This window comes from Etheostoma cragini, chromosome 4, assembly GCF_013103735.1.
Source record: "Etheostoma cragini isolate CJK2018 chromosome 4, CSU_Ecrag_1.0, whole genome shotgun sequence".
Lineage (NCBI taxonomy): Eukaryota > Metazoa > Chordata > Actinopteri > Perciformes > Percidae > Etheostoma > Etheostoma cragini.
The window spans coordinates 8,485,171-8,503,763 of NC_048410.1; the positions used below are offsets into that span (position 1 = coordinate 8,485,171).

General features: G+C 40.6%; 1 protein-coding gene across 1 annotated transcript; it reads left to right on the forward strand.

The window, feature by feature from the left end:
• The first annotated feature begins 1,109 nt into the window (after positions 1 to 1,109).
• Positions 1,110 to 17,985, forward strand: ell2 (elongation factor for RNA polymerase II 2). Its single transcript, XM_034870652.1, has 12 exons — positions 1,110 to 1,331; positions 4,882 to 4,929; positions 5,179 to 5,303; positions 5,411 to 5,574; positions 8,092 to 8,351; positions 8,804 to 8,928; positions 10,677 to 10,749; positions 10,843 to 11,518; positions 13,705 to 13,777; positions 14,233 to 14,404; positions 14,711 to 14,755; positions 15,398 to 17,985. Exons 1-12 carry the CDS (start codon positions 1,158 to 1,160, stop codon positions 15,512 to 15,514), a joined length of 2,052 nt encoding a protein of 683 aa, XP_034726543.1. The 5' UTR covers positions 1,110 to 1,157; the 3' UTR covers positions 15,515 to 17,985.
• The last annotated feature ends 608 nt before the right edge of the window (positions 17,986 to 18,593 follow it).

Consider the following 18,593-nt stretch of genomic DNA (forward strand, 5'->3'; position numbering starts at 1 on the left):
CGGAGGTGCAGCTCACAGGGGACATACTTGTGACCATTGTGCAGATGTCACATAATGTCCCATTTTATTAAAGGGAGCCACATGAAAGATAATAGGCCAACATTATAAGTACATTATAAAGTACATTTTGTGACAACCTGATTATATCTGTCTTATAATATGTCAGCAAGCAATGCATCATCAAGGCTGTGTTGTAGATGTTGATGAAAGCTTTTTACCCTTGCACAGTTAACCAGTGCACCTATCCATATGATGCACATTGCACACATAATTAAGGTGATATTTTGGTAAGATGATTGCCAAAGTGACACTGATCTGTGTTTTTGTTTATTATTTTTAAAGAAATGGCAGAGCAGATTTCGAAAAAAAAATCCAGTGTGGCAGGGTTTACATTTTTATGATGTAAATTGAGGGAAAAAAAGCACTATCCGCTCCATATATCGGCTCCATATCGGTTGATCCCTAATTTGCAATGCTTGCTAAAATGCATTTGAACAAAACTGAGTTCACACTGAAGTATAGTCTACACAAGCTACATTTAACAGTTTCAGCAGGCTAGAATTAGTTCTAGCATGTCAGCAAAAACACAGCAGGCAGAGGCAGTATTGCCAAGAGGTAACTACATGTATGTGTGTGTGTGTGTGTGTGTGTGTGTGTGTGTGTGTGTGTGTGGGTGCGTGTGTGTACGCGCGCTTGAGAAAGAGGCTATGGGAAACTAGAAACTATAGTTACTAGAATGTTTCCTCTAATAAGCCTTTAAAAGACCTGTGACAACATAAACCCAGTTTTAAGTAGCCTAAATCATATATTCTAAAGCAAGTGTTGGAAATTAGCTGAGATCTTTGACTGTATTAAAAAATAGTTAACGTAGCATCAAAACAGTGTAGAAATACTCTTACATGTAAAAGTCCATGCCTGTACACTAGAAATACTCAAGTAGGTCCTAAAGTAAGTCTACCTCTAAATTCTTAACTACTTTCCACCACAGTCTAAAGCACAATGATACATGCTATAGCGTTACTGTAAGTTTACTGTGGTTGAAAAGTGAAAAACTAACAAGGTAGCAAGTCAAGACCAATCCACTACTTTCAGCCCTGTGGGCAGCCGCTGTAGTCCCTCCCCGGGCCAGAGTGAGCACAGGGAGCCTGGGCTGCTAAATGCTCCAGCCTCAAAGGGACGATGGTGGAGGGCTGGTAAAGATGGCGGCGCTCTCCGAGGATGGGAGATACGGATTAAATTGTGGCCAACAGAGCGCAGATAGAGTCACCGTATTACACGTCAAATTGACAGAGACAGCGCTGAGAGCAATAGAGAGCTACCAAAATTGTATGGTGAGTGAAACGGCATTTTATTTCATTATAAATGAGCCAGGACTGTCGGGCTGACACAGCTTCTCTCAGCTGGGAAGCCCAGCTGCCACGCACAGCTAAAGCTACAAAGTTAGCTAAGCTGTTGACAGAGCGACTTTCTGCTTGTTTTTTGATTGTATTAGTCTTGTGCCATTAAATTAACCAACCGAAGAAGGTAAACGAGGCCTTGGCCTTATGCTCTGGTCTGGTTTTAAGAACTGACAAATGTTATTTAACCTAGATACTCAGTTGGTAAAGTTAGACACTGATAAGCCAGCGTTAGCTCTTTAGTGCGAGTCCCCTGTACTGTACAAGCTAGCCAAGTCCATTTTTGATTTCCAAACTAACGTTACTTTGACCAAATTAGGAAAGATGTAATTTAATATCGACGAATACATTCGTCACCAGACAAGTTTAATAAACTCATACTTTAAAGTTAAAGCTTAACTAACTAACATGAACTTTCATTCGACGAGGTTGTTTGCGTCACAGTGGCAGGGAAAACATTTGCGGATAAATTAATGTAACTTGATAACAAGTTAGTGGCGTTTCAAATATTTCTGTGACTGGTCAGCTTACCATATGGTTAGAAGTTTTAGCTAGTTGGACAAAGTCGCATCACAACCTGGGAGGGGTATGAAGCTCACAGTCAGGCTTATCCCTTTAACGCTACAGCCATTTAACTTAATTATAAAATGTTGCAGTCAAACGAGCCACCACACTGTAGCTACTGGATGTATACCGCTACGTTATGAGCATGCGTCTCAAAGGTGTACACGGGACAAATATGAATATTGAAATGTTTTGCATGCTTTTACTTAGAGTTGCATTAGAGGAGTTGGCCAACAGTTACAATATGGTATCTGATATCAGCAAAACCTAATTTGTTTTTAAAATAATTGTTCTTGCTATCAGCGTCGTTTTGTTCAAAATACAGTTTATTCATGTACTTTATAGCTCTGGCCAAACTACCTCATCAAATGTACTGTATTTCACCCCTGAGCTTGACACCACCATGTCATTTCGAAGCTTTTGAAGCTGAGGGTGCTAATGCCTCCCTGCATACCTGTGCAGATTAAATATAACTTTAATCTTAAACTGTTCAAATGGTGTAATCTTGTAGAAGTGCTAGACAGGTGAACTAATCTGGACATCTGCAGACTTGAGTTGCAGAGGCCTGAAGCCAAGTTACCTGACCTAAGTCTGCCAACAACTGTGCCGTTGCATAACACACTGACTGGGCCTAGGTCTCTGCTCAGGGCTGATGCACTGTAGCTTAGCATGGTGCTGTAGTGTTCATAGGTCTCTGTGACTGCTTTTTATGGCACATGGTCTGTGTCTGTATGCCACACACTACTCACATCCATGTTTGTGAAACCTTAGCTCACTGCCAGCACCATATAATTAAATGAAAGGTGAATCTATAACACAGTTTAAAGTGATTGTTTAGTTAACCTAGTTTCAGAATACTGGAAAACCAGGTCGTCACTCAGTTGAAGGAATTCTTTTGTGACAGCTCATGCTACAACCTTATTGGATGTGGTAATGTTGGTCTGTACGCTGCATTGAACGGCAGCCTGCAATCTCTTGCTGACTGAGCAGCCAAAAACTGCCTGCTTTTTGTTTCTCTCCCTCTCAGTAATGTGTGTTGTAGCTCAACCAGTCATCAAACTATAGAAGCTGGCTATCTTTCTGTTGTGATGTGAAATGTGATCAGAACTGTGTGAGGAATTGTGTGAGTAGGTGTATAGATAGTGGGGGAGGGAGTCAGTTGTTAGCTTGGAGTAACAACTATGACATGGTTCTCCTTAAGTCTGAAACAATTAAACATTTTTATCAAAGATTATCTGCATCTTCTTCCATGTATGAGTTATCAGGCATATTTTAATGTCCAAGGATGAAGAGAAGCTGTTCATAAAATGCACATTCCGCTTAAACCAGTTGATGCAACATTTAAGAAGTCAAATAATCTATAATCTAGCCAACTGGTTTCTTGGCTTTAGCTGTGTGAAGAAGCAGTTCCTGTGCAATCCCATCCTAACGTATACTGAACCAGAGCACCCACTGCATATTTGTGGCTGTCCACTCAATTTAGAGCAGCCACCAACACAAACCTGCAAACCTACACAAAACAGACATTTTTAAAATATCCTCTTCAAAATATTTGCTGTATTTGAGTGTTGTCCAAAATCCACTGCTTGTGTCTGGATGAAAGTTACAATTTTACTTGCCACCCTAAAAAGAAGATACAGGTGAAGTTGACTTAAATGGTGCCAGTGGACTGTCATTTGTGGCTGACAGTTAACCATGGTTTCTGTAGCCAGACTGCCAGTTTCAGATGATGAACAGAAAGAAACTATTTTTCTATTGAATCGTTAGATCGGGTAAACCCCGCCCAGTCCTTCGGCCATACAATTTTGCGGAACCAGTCACAAACCTACTTACCTACCTGGCGCGCTACTGGTGGGTTTAACAAAATGACGATGGAGAAGCAACTAAGCAGCTACTTGTTTACATTCAACATATTGGCCACCAAACACCACCAAAACGCAGCAACCATGGATGTAGTAAGAGAACGCCCGTTGATGCCGCTGTCACTGCTCTGTCACCCGGGTCAGTGATCTGATTGGTTAAAGGACTATCCAATTACGTACAGAGTCATTTGAACTATGCCAGTTGGTCCCGCCTCTTGTGCAGAGAAAATACAGAGCACACTCCCCAGACCAATGCTCAATCTCTAATCTATTGAGCTTGGCTTGCTCTGGTGATAGTCAGAATTTATTCATCGTCATTTTTTAAACCAAAACACTGAAAATTCCTGAGCTCAAGCATCTCAAATGTGAGGAAGGTTGTTAACTGAATGTATTCAGATTTTAGACTGGTTGTCAGACAAAACAAGCAATATGACATCACCTTTTGGTTTCGAAAATTTTCACAGGGATTATTTTCTGACATTTTATGCCGGCATTTAGACATATTCTCTAGACAGACAGACATATAGATAGATAGATAGATAGATAGATAGATAGATAGATAGATAGATAGATAGATAGATATAGTTCATATTACTGACATAGCACAACACTATTAACAGATTCAAAGTCCCATGGAAATGAGAGATTGTCTTTCTGCAATGCTGGCTCTTCAGTTTTTCTCTTTTTGCATTATGACTACATATTAGGCCTACCCCGTCGTTTTTTGTTTTTTTTAACTCTCTCACAAGCACAGAAAGTCCCCTTGCTCCTGGTTGTAGTCTTAACACAATGTTAAAGTTCAACATTTATTAGTATTGTATTGTCAGTGCTAGGTTTACTGTATGCCTGGTGTTACAGGACCCCAAGGCTCTGCTGGTTCTACAACCGAATGTTTGGAATTCTAAAATTAGTCAAATAGTATGGCAGGTTCTAGACCATCTATTTTCTTAAACTAGCTATTCTTTAACACTTATCCAGCTGGTATCGTTCCCCCAATAATCCTTTACATTTTCAACGTGTTGGTAGGGGGTAAACTGTTTTTTTCTCTTTACTTTCAGAATGTACCTTCTTTGCAGCCAACAATACAATTCAAGGGACTCCAAGGGGTAAGTTCTCCCACCCCCCCTGCCAGATGAGTAATTACGTCACAAATTGTGAATTCCGGATGTGTGTTAATAAAAAAAACTAATTCTGTTTCAGGTGGTTAGCAACAAGTTTAATTGTGTATCCATTAATGTCCGTTACTTATGTAAATTTCTTAATTTACTGTTTTTGCTTATGTGTTCTAAAGTTGTTGATGTGTATAGGGACTGTAACTTGTAATTGTACCTATTCTTTTTTGTGAATTTTTACAGCGCATTAAAATTCCCAAGACCGATTCCTCCTCAGACACCTCTCACAATTTTGATTTCTACCTGTCTAATGTGGGCAAGGACAACCCTCAGGGAAGCTTTGAGTGCATCCATCAGTATGTGTCGAGGTAATGGTAACCACTGATCAGCTGAATCAACTGTCTTACCACAATTTGCTAGAAGGTGATCACTCTCTGCCTCACATTTCTTTCTCATACTCCCTCTTTGTCTCCAGCTCAGGGGCCTCACACCTGGCATTGTTGGCGACTGTACAGGACAAGGTCACAGTGTGTGCCACAAATGACTCCTACCAGGTGACCCGGGAACGCATGACCCAGGCCGTGGAGGACACACGTGAACGTGGGACCAAAGTCATTAAGCCTGGGGGCCAGTACAGAGGTAAGGTCCTCACTACAATCTCACGTCTGCATGTGCCATAGGCAGATGCCAGGTTTGATCCTGCACCAGAATAGATTTACGTTACATCAACGCCTTCCTCTCTCTTCAAATTTGGCCCATTTTTCAGGGACTGATGGCCCGACTCCTTTCAAAAGCATTATTGCGACCGACTAAGCCATTATGTCTTCGTTTCCAGCTTAGCAGTCTGAATGATAAGGTCCAAAGGTTGCTTGTAAAGCTATTTCTGTTTTAGTGACTCACAGCCTGCCAATATTATTCTGAAAGTGTCACTGTCACTTGTGTTTAGCACATATATGTAGATATATTTTGGTTTTCTGTTGGGGGGGCGGGGGGTTGTTAGTGGTCCTGTGGTTGTCTCTTGTCTATGGTCTGTCTATCTGATGAGCTAAATGGTGCAAGATCATTTTCCAAGAGGATCAAAAAATGTCTATCCATGGGCAACCTCTAGCTTACCCAGTAAATGCATGCGCCCCCATGTAGGCTGACTCCTGTGCAGCGGCCAGGGATAGAGTCCGACCTGCGGCCCTTTGCTGCGTGCATCCCCCATCACTCCCTCTCCCACCTTTCCTGTCTATCCCCTGTCACTATCTAATAAAGGGGAAACAATACCCCAACAAATAACTTCTAATAACAAAAATAAAATGTCTGACTATATTGTATCACTTGCAACCATGTAGAATTTATTAGTACCAATACATGGTATTAAAAGGGTCCCGGGGCTAAAAATGTCAGTGTTTATCATCATGCTGCAGCCTCTCCCTTGCTCTGTGTCAGGGTTGAGCTCCTCCACACAAATACATACACACAAAAAGTGATGTCAGCGGACAGCAGATCACAGAGGCCGTTGTAGAGACAACTGCGATTGTTGCCAGTCGGGAACCATCAGGGCCCTCAGACAAAAATAATATTTAAAAAGACCTCAGTTGTAAAAAAAAAAAAATGTATCAATTCAGAATTTTACAATTAACATCTAAACAAAACATTTTTGACTATTCAGTTTGTATTGGAATGTTAAGGGTTAAATGAACTGTCAACGTATCAGAATTTTGCTGACTCTGCCGTTGCTAGGAAGAAAATTTAATGTGGTAGAACATCTTTAAGGCACCCTGCCATTCTCGCTCTAACTTTCGCTACTCTCGAGGGTTGCGTTGCACCGCACTAGCGCAGGAATTTCTTGCTTTTCAGCCATGGTAGAAAAAAAAAATCCATACCATCCCAGCCCCCACACTGACAAGAAATGTATCAGTATTTATCACCATTGATATTATTGTAACATTGAACAGTGTTATTCCAGATTTTTCTCATATCATGTAGGCCTAGCCTGTTGCTGAGATGTAAACAGTATACTTGCTCGCAATGAATAACAGTGCTACTGTGCGTTTTCAGTAATAGACCAAGATAATAAGATAAAGGTTTGTCCTTTGGTGTGCAGAGAAATTAAATCAATCATCCTTTTCTCTTTCTGTGAGAAGCTCTTATGTCTTCCACTCACGCACCAATACATTACTAAATTGTCTCGGAGGAAGGAGGAAAGATAGACAGCCAGGTGTACGTTGTTAAGAATGCTTGTATTTAAACAGAGGATCTCTGTTAATACAGCTTTTTACTTTTTTTGTCACTGCTCTATCTATAAGAGTTTGACTGTAATTTAATTTATTGTGGAGGTTGTTTGTCTTGTGAAGGCATGAGCCCCAAATGCATACGGAAATCTGTAAGAATCTCAGACAGACAACTGCTTCTTTGAATTCCCTTTTATTACAGTAATTTCTACAGTTAAAACCTCCTCAGGTCTGTTTTTTAAAGCCCTGGGGATACATTTGCATGCAGTGGCCCAGATGGAAACTGGGAAACAAGAAGAGCAGCAGAGAAAGGGGTGGAACAGGACTTTGTAGCAGCTGGTTTGGAGTGAGCATTCTAATGCAAAAGGGGCATTTAGCTTCTTGTTTTCACAGGCTGTTAATTTCAGGTAACAGTCTGCAACAGTGTTTCTTTTTAATCTTTTGTAGCCTGTATATGTTAATGAGAGCTGCACAACCTGTGTCCTTTATTTTTAAAATCAGTTGCAATTAATGTTCTTTGTTACTAATTTCTCTGTGTACAGAATAATGATACCTTAAGGAGAAAACTTTGCGTTTACTTTGTCTAATAGCAGATTGCTGCAGGGGAAAAGCTTATGTAACAAAGTGTGTAAGCTTACACTTCCTCACATTGCTCCCAGCCTCTGCTTTTTTTTACCTTGAGAGGCGTTTGTGTTGCTTTAGAATTTTGTTATGACCGTTAAGCAGTATATGGACATATGCAGTCACCCTGACTTACCACGTGGCTCAGCACCTCAGAACAGACATGTCTAAACACCTGGACTTTGTTTTCTCACAATATTTTGAGAGACCGACCGACTCGCTGACTGACTCCCTCCAATCCCAGGCCACTGCAGCAGGGAGTTATCCTTAGTCCATATCCATAAACTGTAACGTTGTTTTTACTTTCCGTGTCTAGGAAAGCAAGTCCATATCCGTAAGCCGGCGCTATCAGCCCCAGATGTGGTCCCAGAGCGCAAGCGCTCCACACCAATCAACCCAGCCAACACTATTCGTAAGTGCCTTTCCAATAACCCTGTGTCCCAGCGGCCGTTCCGGGACCGCATCATCCACCTGCTGGCGCTGAGATCTTACAAGAAGCTGGAAGTGGTCGCCCGTTTGCAGCGGGATGGTATAAACCAGAAGAACAGAAACTCATTGGGGACCACCCTGCAACAGGTACTGTAAGGTGTTTTGTTTTGCCATGATATGCTAATACTAACAGAAACCCACTTAAAATAGTGACCCAGTGAGTAGTATTTACACATCCTTTATTATAGACACAAATCCAGCAGTAATAAATTCTGTTTTTGCACAAGCTGTTATTAAGGTATTTTACATTAAGATCTACGTTCTTTGGGTATCTCTAATTTGATCCCACGGATCCCCTCAACCCTCTTAAACATGAGATTGAGGTATATAAATGTGCCCATGGAAATCCGGTTCACAGTATAAGGACTTGATTCACTTAAGTCCACGACCATAAACTTTCCACTTAATCGTTAAACATGATTTGCATGCACAGATGTTAGGCCAGCACAGGAAATGTGAAGTTTCTGTACATGTATACTTCTAATGCTGTCAGTTTAACTTTTAAACTGTGTGTCTTTGTCTCTGTGTGTATCAAACAGGTGGCAAACCTGAACCCCAAAGACAACACATATTCATTGAAGGACTTTATTTATCGTGATGTCCAGCGAGACTGGCCAGGCTACTCTGAAGATGAAAAGTCCCAGGTTGACCGGATCCTGGCTCGGTACAGAAATGGCCTTTTTAAGAATTTAATTTTCCCTCTGGGCTTAACTACATAGTTACTTGAACAAATAGAGCATTTGCTTTTAAGTGTTTGTTTAAAGTGATAGCCTACCCCTTGAGGGCTGAAGGTGAGAGTCATTTCAACAGTGCTGCGTAAAGGACAAAGGAGCCAACTGTAATGTTAGTTCCTGTGAATCCCAATATTTCTTCTTTTTTTTCTTTTTCTTTTCTTTTTGGGTCTGTATTAAACTCATCCTCATTGGAGCACATTGTAACAAACACAAATTTACAACAAAGAATGTTGTAGTTAAAAACTTTCAACTTTTGAGTGCCACCTTTCAATCCTTTTTAAATTATGTTAAAATATTGATTTAGCAATTTAAAGTTTATCAACCGCTCAATTAAGTTTTAATTTTTCAGTAATAAATCATTTCACTTATGTTAGACATGAGATTGGGTGGCAATAACAACTCTGTACAGTGTAATGCAATCATGTTGTTAGGTGTTTATTTATTCTATCCTATATAAATACAGGGAGTGGACAAAATTTAGTATAGATATTGGATATTCAATAAATTATGTTGGATTAGTGAAGAATGGAAAATATTGGAGAGATCCCACAGAACTTAGGAAAAATATTAAAAAAAAAATATTTTTTAAATTCCTTTAATACATCTAGCTCATCAAAATCATTTGATGTTTGAGTCACTTCTTGTCGAAGACAATATGTTAAGACATATTTCTTCTCTTTTGTCTTACTGTCGTTTTTGGGTTTTTCTTTATCTTGAGAAGTCACCCTGTTGATTTTTTGGGGACGATGGCCCCCATGCTGAACGCATTCATTTTTTGTGATGGACTAGGTGAACACTGTTGTAGTGGGGTTTACCCTGATAGCTGAATGTCTACACCTGATGTGCTCAAATCTGGTGCTTTAAATAGTTCCACCCCGCTCCTATGCATGTAACTTCTTGCAGAAGGATGGATGCCAAAACGCGTTGAAGTAAAGGCATTTTAAAATATTTTTCGCAAAGACGAGTGACTTGGGTCCTTCCTTGATGTCTTTTGGATAAATTGGATTAGTACTGAAAGAGCCTTAAGAAAGTCTTTACAGATGTTGTGATCATTTGTTGTGAACAATTGCAAGTTTTCCCATTTAAAGATGTCCTACTATGTTTTGTTGTAAACAATTAAGTAAATTTTTACATTTAGTTTTACCCACCAATCGCCATTATGTGAATCATTAATGTTTAAGTGGGTATAATGCAAAAAGCCCTCTTACCAACTTAAATGACAATATCCTGAAAGATTATTTGGGGAATTTTCGGCCATTGATGCCAAAAATGTTTACCACACTTTAAGGCCTAAAAAGGCCATCAAATGCATTTTCTTACTCCTACAAGCTTTGTAAAACAGATTATCTTTAACATTTTAGTTCTAATTTTATTATTCTTTTAATATTTTGCTGTTTACACACGTGTGCTAACTTACTGTCTTCTTTGCCTTTGTTTGCACGTCAAGCTGCAGCAGCTGTCTCGTTGAAGCAAAGCATAGATCACTGTGAAAATAACTTCCTGTGCACACCATGAACTGAGTTTTAAAAATGTACACTTTGCAAACAATTGCTTTAATAGAAGTATGATTACCTCAGCTGGACCTAGTGTATTGTTAGTTGAGCGCTGGACCCTAATGTGCCCTTTGTTTTCTGTTACACTATACTCCCCGCTGACAACACTTTCCTTACTTTAACAGCAAATTGGGGCTTGCTACTGAGACCCTCTCATCAAGCAGTTCTCCCAAAGACAGTGTCCCCACATCCCCCCAGGTATCTGAGCAAATGCACACTAACACCCACCCATAAGGAAGTATGCAATTGTTGTTGTTTTTTTTAAGCTAAATCCTGGGTGTTATCTTTCAGAAGCGCCAGTCAGACTTTGACTTCATTGATCCTTTGGCACCCAAGAAAGCCCGCATCTCCCACCTCAGCAATCGAGGGCCAGCCCCGTCTTCGTCTGACCGCCGTGAGGACGAGGGCAGCCCCAGCTCTAGACACTCGTCCCTACCCTCCAATGTCACCTCGGGCCCGCCCACCCATCTCCCCATCTCGTCCCACCCCCCCGCACCCTCTCACCAGCAGCCCAGCCCAGCCTCCAACTCCAACTCACCCAGCACCCCAGAGGGCTGTGGCACCCAGGACCTGCCTATGGACCAGAGTTCCTCCTGCAGAGACCCTGCATCCAGCCCCTTCTCCTCCAATAGGACCCTACAGGACTGCTATCAACACCCTGTCCCCGTCCCAAGACCAGCCGCCTCTCCTAGCCCCCCTCCTCTTCCTTGTACCTCACTCACAGTTACATCCACTGTCATCACCAGCCCCTCCTTGTCCAGCAGCACCAACAAGAAGTTTAAAAAGAAATCCAAGAAGCACAAAGATAAGGATCGAGAGAGGGAGAAAGGGAAACGGACAGAAAAAGGTAGCAGAAGTCCTCCTAGTGTAGCAGAACAAGCTGAAGAAACTCGTAGAGCTAAAAAGCAGCGAAGTGCTGAGGAAGAGAGCAGAGACCTTCTCAACAAGAATCCGCACAAAAATCAAGGTGTGTTTCTTTCTTAATTATTTATCAGCATAACTGAACCAAATGTATTAAGAATTAAATGGCGTACCAGTTTTTTAATTGCATGAATAACCCTGTTGCTGCCCTACACACACACACTCACACCACTCAACTTTTCAGCTTGCACATTGCATTTGTTAATATTTAAATATTTCCTTCCTATGCTCTCAGGCAGCAGTTGTTCCCATTCATTCTACTAATTACAAGTTTAATTTAGTCAGTAACGTCAGTGTGTGTTAATGTAGGCGTGGGGACATCTTTTAAAGGTCTATTAATCTCTTCTTTTTTTTACGTTAACACTGAATTAGCTTACATGTGATGTAAAATGGGTTGATTGTGTCAGACCCACAGAGAATTAGCAGCAGTCCGGGTAGCATTTGAGTTCTGTATAGTTAACTCTTTTTTGAATTAATTGCCCACAAATTTCTGCAATAGCAGACTGACGGCGTTGACGAGTCTGTTGCTAGCATCTATCTGCTGAATCCATGTATTTTCTCAAGAGTTTGTGGGGGCCAAACCAAAGAAATGCTCAATGAATATTGAAATTACATTTATCTAATAGGCCTTTTTCACAGAAGCCTAATTGACATGTAACATTAGGAAAAGCACAGGTGTAAATAATGAAATTAACAATGACGGCTGCTGCTATGAGATTTAGGGTCCTGGTATTGCACACACTGGCTAAGCTAACAGAGACATTCATATTCTCAAAGTTAAACATCTAATAACAAAAGCTATTCATAACACAACATGGCATCGGGACTTTGCGTAAATGTACATGCCAACTTTCTCAAGCCAAGTGGTGTGTTATTTGTACGCTTTTTAAGCTTTCCACATGAACACTCACCTAAAGGATTATTAGGAACACCTGTTCAATTTCTTATTAATGCAATTATCTAATCAACCAATCACATGGCAGTTGCTTCAATGCATTTAGGGGTGTAGTCTTGGTCAAGACAATCTGGGCCAACTGATTCAAGCTGATAGAAGAGCAACTTTGACTGACAATAACCACTCGTTACAACCGAGGTATGCAGCAAAGCATTTGTGAAGCCACAAAACTGCACAAATGCTCTATCTTGGCACACTTTAGGCCCCTTAGTGCCAATTGGGCATCATTTAAATGCCATGGCCTACCTGAACATTGTTTCTGACCATGTCCATCCCTTTATGGCCCCTATGTACCCATCCTCTGATGGCTACTTCCAGCAGGATGATGCACCATGTCACAAAGCTCGAATCATTTCATATTGGGTTCTTGAACATGACAATGAGTTCCCTGTACTAAAATGGCCCCCACAGTCACCAGATCTCAACCCAATAGAGCATCTTTGGGATGTGGTGAAACGGGAGCTTTGTGCCCTGGAGGTGGATCCCACAAAACTCCATCAACTGCAAGATGCTGTCCCATCAATATGGGCCAACATTTCTAAAGAATGCTTTCAGCACCTTGTTGAATCAATGCCACGTAGAAATAAGGCAGTTCTGAAGGCGAAAGGGGGTCAAACACAGTATTAGTATGGTGTTCCTAATAATCCTATAGCTGAGTGTATGTCTACGCTGTGTAGACCGAGCGTGCGCATACACGCCACTGGGCGTGTTATTGTGCGTGCGGTGTTCTTGACATGGCTCATGTTTATCTTTTAGACTTTGGATTGTTGCTCGCCATGTTTCAAATGTTTATTTGTTTACACTGAGGTACTGGACGTTGTTGGAACATGAGGCATTTATCTTAGATCTTCTTTACTATGTGGTCTTTAGTTTTGTTGACCGGATATTTAAAATGTTGTGGTTGGAGAGACTCTTTTCCTTTTTAAGAATATGTTAATGACTGGTTTAATAACTGCCATTAAGCCAGGATCTCTTATTTTATCTATGTTCTATTCCTTTGTGTGTCAGTATATTCTACACAAAAAGCAGAACCCACCAACAGCATTGTCAGAACTAATACAGAATACTCCTACAGCATAAAAAAAGCAAAACAAACGAGAAAAAATAGCTCACTTTTTTTCCGGAAAATGTAAATCATCACTTTAAAATTAAAAAAAATATATATATATATTTATATTTGGCTTTTCCTATCCATGCTGCTGTTGTCTATCCAATTAAGATTTTGTGTAATATGTATTATCAGTGCAGTGTTTAAATTCTTACACCTTTCTCCTTAGACTCATCAGAAAAAGAGAAGCCAGTTCAATCCACTGAATTCTCCTCCACAATTGAGATGCCCGACTATGTAGTGTGAGTAACTTTGCTATACCTCAAAGTTCCCATTTTCCCTTCATGTGACCCTCTTTACCTTTTTCTGGTTTCTCATTTCACAATTTGAAACATTTGGACATGGAATTGTGAAAAGAAAAACTTGAGAATTAGGATGCAGGAATGCAGCAATAAATCCAGATGCATTTTTCTTTTCTTTGCTGTTCAAGAACTGTTTCGCACTTTCCACGTCATTGGTAACAAGTGGAAGGAGCATGTCATCACACAAATGTAGAAGCTCAACAGCTGTTTAACAGGACTCTCACCTTTCTTTAAATATCACGACCTTTTGGCAAGGTGTATTCACAACAAGGAAAAATAGGGGGAAGTTTCCTCATGGTAGAGTGCTGCTTTTTGTTCTGAAATGATAGTTTAATGTGTTTAATCACTTTATCATCATATAACAATTTAGTTAAATTCCTTTTCTGTGCTCACAGGAAGTACATGCCCATGGTGTCCATGGACCAGCGGCAAAGCTACAAGAATGACTTCAATGCAGAGTATGAGGAGTATCGCCTGCTACATGCCCGTGTGGAGAGCATCACCCGCCGCTTTACCCAACTGGATGCCAAGTGCCGGAAGCTGCCACCTGGCACCAAAGAATACCAGGTCACATCAGTTAGCATGAAACACGCGTGATGATGTCTTCGTTGTAGTGTTAGTGTTTGTCATCAGACATCAGATTACCTGTTTAGGGTGCTGCTATTGTGCCAAGATATCACAAAGATCTTTGAAGTTTGAAATGTTTCTTAGTTTTTTTATGTAAAGTTTCTCTTTCAGCTAAATGTAGCATTCACAACATTTTCACCTGTACTGGTTAACACTTTTGTCCTGTTACAGAGATAGTAATTGTAATTTGTAATATTCCTAAATGATGTGGATTTGCATTGAATGTGCCCATTTTAATTTTTATAGAAGGTGCAAGAAGAAGTCTTGAAAGAGTACAAAAAGATGAAACAAGTGAGTAGTTACATAAACTTCGGTCTGATAAGGATTTTTTTATTATTCTATGGACTACAAAGACGTGGCTTGTTGTTTCTCGTATTGTTAGCAGGAGTCTGAGGGGCCATCCACACAGAACCGCGTTTTGGAATGCACACGTTTTGCATCGTTTTGGCAGATCATCCGCACTTATTTGAAACCTGGTCTTGGGTGAAAAAAATTCGGTGCCCTTGTGTCTTCATTTGGATGGCGAAGCTGCATACTTGCGTATCAATCATGTCATCGCAACACCCCTCGACCTCTAGCCTTTGGCCTCTGATCCTGTGACTCTCAACAACAACAGCAATGGGGGACTACACGCTTGTGTTGTTGCTGGGAAAGATATTGAGCATATTACGGTTACAAGGGCAAAATCTAGTGTTTGTATACAGCGCCCAAGCCTTATGTGCATGCACTGCCCCTTCTCCGTTTGTTGGTGAATTTCTGTAGTGCCACATATAGGCCTGGAATATGAAGGAGCATGTTGAGTCATTTACAAATGAATCCATTTGGACGCAAATATTCTTGAACCGATGCCAGGGAAGATGGGGGGAGGGGTGGGGAAGAGAGATTGTTTTGGTACGTGAGGACGTGGCCTTGATGTGTTTGTTTGTTTTACAGCACAGCCCCAACTACCATGAGGAGAAACAGCGCTGCGAGTACCTGCACAACAAGTTGGCCCACATCAAGCAGCTAATAGCTGATTTTGACCAGCGCAGAGCCCAGGCCTGGTGCTGAGAGCACAGCACACATCTTCACTAATCAGTATTGAAAAAGGAGTGTCTAACCAGAAGAGGGTGTCTAACTGGCTGTTATTTATTAACACCCCTTCAGTTACTGCCTCCACAACAGCCCCTACCCACCACCTATCTTCCTTCCCTTTTCTCATCATCCTTTTTCATTCCTTGCTTCTTTTCCAATCTTTGATTCCACTGGCATCATTGTTGCCTACAATGTTGATAATCTTACGTTGACTTCACCCCATCTTTTGCTTTCTCTCGGTTTCTTCTCAATGAGCTCCTGTGGAATTTGATACCACTGGACCAGTGGAAGGGGCTGCCTGCATGTGTGAAGGGGTTCGGGGAAAATCTTCAACGCTTCTAACTTTTGAAGAACTTTATCTTCAGGCAAAAAAAAGAGAACAAAAGTATTTTTTCAGTATCAGAGAAAATATTAACTTGTATTTAAGTAAAAAAAAAAAAAAAAGAGGGAGATCTATTTATTATGTGACTCAAAGTGCAAAGAAGAGTCCGCAGATGATATATTGTTTAACTTTTTGTTGAAAACCATGCAAAAAAAATGACCGCAGGCCTTATGTGTTTTGACTCTGTGAAGCCATTTTGCACGCAAGATCCATTATGTCATCTCATTTGGCAAATATGACTCTCCTGCCTTAGTTCCTCTTGTCTTAAAGACTGTACTGGATAACCTTTCTTCAACACATTACTGTTTGTTTGAGGCTGAAGGGGAGGGGTGAGACAGGCAGGAGAAATCACTTGAGCTAGTATGTGTGCATGGACTGTTAATTTAGTTGTAATGGCCACATGGGGAGGGTGGGTTAACTAAAGGAGTATGATCCCCTGTCAGTATGGGGAAGTATTCTTTGCACCAACAGAGTTTAGTCTTCACAGTGCATTACGGGTGCCTTAAGTAGTTAACGCTCAAATGTAGTGTTGGTCCAACCCTTAGGGTCCACACAAAGGAACTATAACTGCCTGGTAACAGGTTGTGTGTGTGCGTGCGTGCGTGTGTGTGTGTGTGTGTGTGTGTGTGTGTGAGAAAGAGAGGGGTGACTGGTGTAAGGAAAACCATAAATGTTGAGAAACAAATAAGAAACATGAAAAACAAAAAAAGCTGCTATAGTGTTCAACCACCCAGAGCACTCAGGATCAACTTGGCTGGAATAACAGTACCTGGTCCTAACTGAAGAGAAATAGAGAATACTTATTTTCCAGAATGGTGCATCTCTGCGTTCACCTCTTCAGTGTTATCCAGCGGCAAACTTCCTGTATTGAAGTTAAAAACATGTCATCCATCAGAAGACAAATCTGTATTTTTGATTTCAAATGGATTTGATTATCAATTTGAGTTCTACAGAGCAGTGGAAGATTTCAGAGTAGTTTTTTTTTTTTTAACATTGCTACAAATTTAGTTGGATGGATGAATGGCTTCTATGAAAAGTCTTTATTTCAACTTTTTCAAGGGAAAATGTGTTTACAAACCTGTGTTAGAATGTTTGCCAAAATTAAATAATTTTCTGGTACTGCATCCATTGAGTAACATTTCTGATTGGGGCTTTACTTTAGGAGACATTAATACTGGAATACATGTCTCATTCAATGAAGAAAAGTACAACACCATTACATTTGGGGATGTGAAATGGAACTGAGTCACTGTGCCCCCAGAAAGGCCGATCATTGAAAGATGTTGACTCCACTTTTGTAGTGGTTGGTCCCTTCTCAACAGTTAGTTCTGATTTGGTCTATATTCAGCTAGTGTAGACATGTGGGAGTCTGTGTCCTGTATTTGGGAACATGTAGCCCCCTTTTTTTTTTTTTCCTCCGGAAATGGAGATTTAAGTAAATATTGGCCAGTTCTATTTCTTAATTTCCTATTTTGGTTGTGGTTGTCTTGGTTGTGGCATTCTATCAAATAGTCAGTCTCTGCAGCAGACTGGCTCTTTTGTTCAGCTGTCAGAATCAATTTAACATAACTACAGACCTGGCCTGACTTGTCTCAAGTTATTTTGGACAGAACATCAGCACTTGTATCTTAGATGGGTTACAACAGCAGATAAGAAATGTTCACAAGAGTTCAGGCGCTACTTGAGATTTACACTTACTTTAGCTGTTGGCTACAGGATCAGTGTTTTGGTTTATTTTTTTCATGGTTTCCTTTGCAATGGCTCAGACAGTAAAGGCCAACAAATGTATGGTGGAGGACCGGGCTTAACATGCAGCCTTCAAGGTTTTACCAATCATGTGTGTCCTCTTCTTAGCCTTCTGAGCATTTCTGATCAACATGAATTATCGTTGTATGACTCATGTGGCGGAAGGGACCAAGGAAAGAGGTTTGATCAAGAGTCTTAATAAGAAAGTGACCCTGGCAGATATGAGAATCCACTGAAAATCAAGTGAATTTTGAGTGAAATCTGATCTTGCCCAGCTGAAAATGTATGTGTACTTCAATAAAAATCTATATAGTTTTAACTGGAAAATGTCTTCTGTTTTCCTTAACAGCCATTTGAAATTGTAACGTTACATGTCCTTTCATACATTATCCATCAGAACATTAATATGTCCAATGTTGAAAGATTTCAGACAGACTGCTGCCATAACACTGCATACCAGTTTTATGTTGCCTAAATAGAAATGGTATTACATTTATTACGGAATAGCAACCTGAAATTCGTTGCCACTTAAATGTCTGCCCTGCCCTCTGATGCTCCGAACCGTTACAGGAAACGGAAACATTGTTGCATGGGACGTTAGTTAACACTAAGTAACTGTACAGTTGGCAGCAGGTAACGAGTTAGCCCACAGTTAGCAAGTATCTGGATAAAACACGGTTAAAATGCTGATAGCTAAACGGAGTGAAATATGAGTGCATTGACTGTACAGGATTTCAACAGTCTCAAGCTAAAGCTATAGCTATCTGAGCAACTATGGTCACTGCTGCTGTCGGAAACAGAACACAGACGTGACTAAATGGTGCGTTTACTTGAAACTGGTAAACGTCGTGATCCATTCATATTTATTGTAATACCCTTTTCTCATATGTTTTTGTCGTTTAACAGCCATCGACTTGTAAAAGAACT

Excerpts from the sequence above, each read along its gene's own strand:
- ell2 (XM_034870652.1), top strand. The coding sequence starts at position 1,158 with ATGCTCCAGCCTCAAAGGGACGATGGTGGAGGGCTGGTAAAGATGGCG. Across the intron at positions 5,304-5,410 it reads ATCCATCAGTATGTGTCGAG|CTCAGGGGCCTCACACCTGG; the intron begins GTAATGGTAACC and ends CTTTGTCTCCAG. Across the intron at positions 11,519-13,704 it reads GAATCCGCACAAAAATCAAG|ACTCATCAGAAAAAGAGAAG; the intron begins GTGTGTTTCTTT and ends CTTTCTCCTTAG.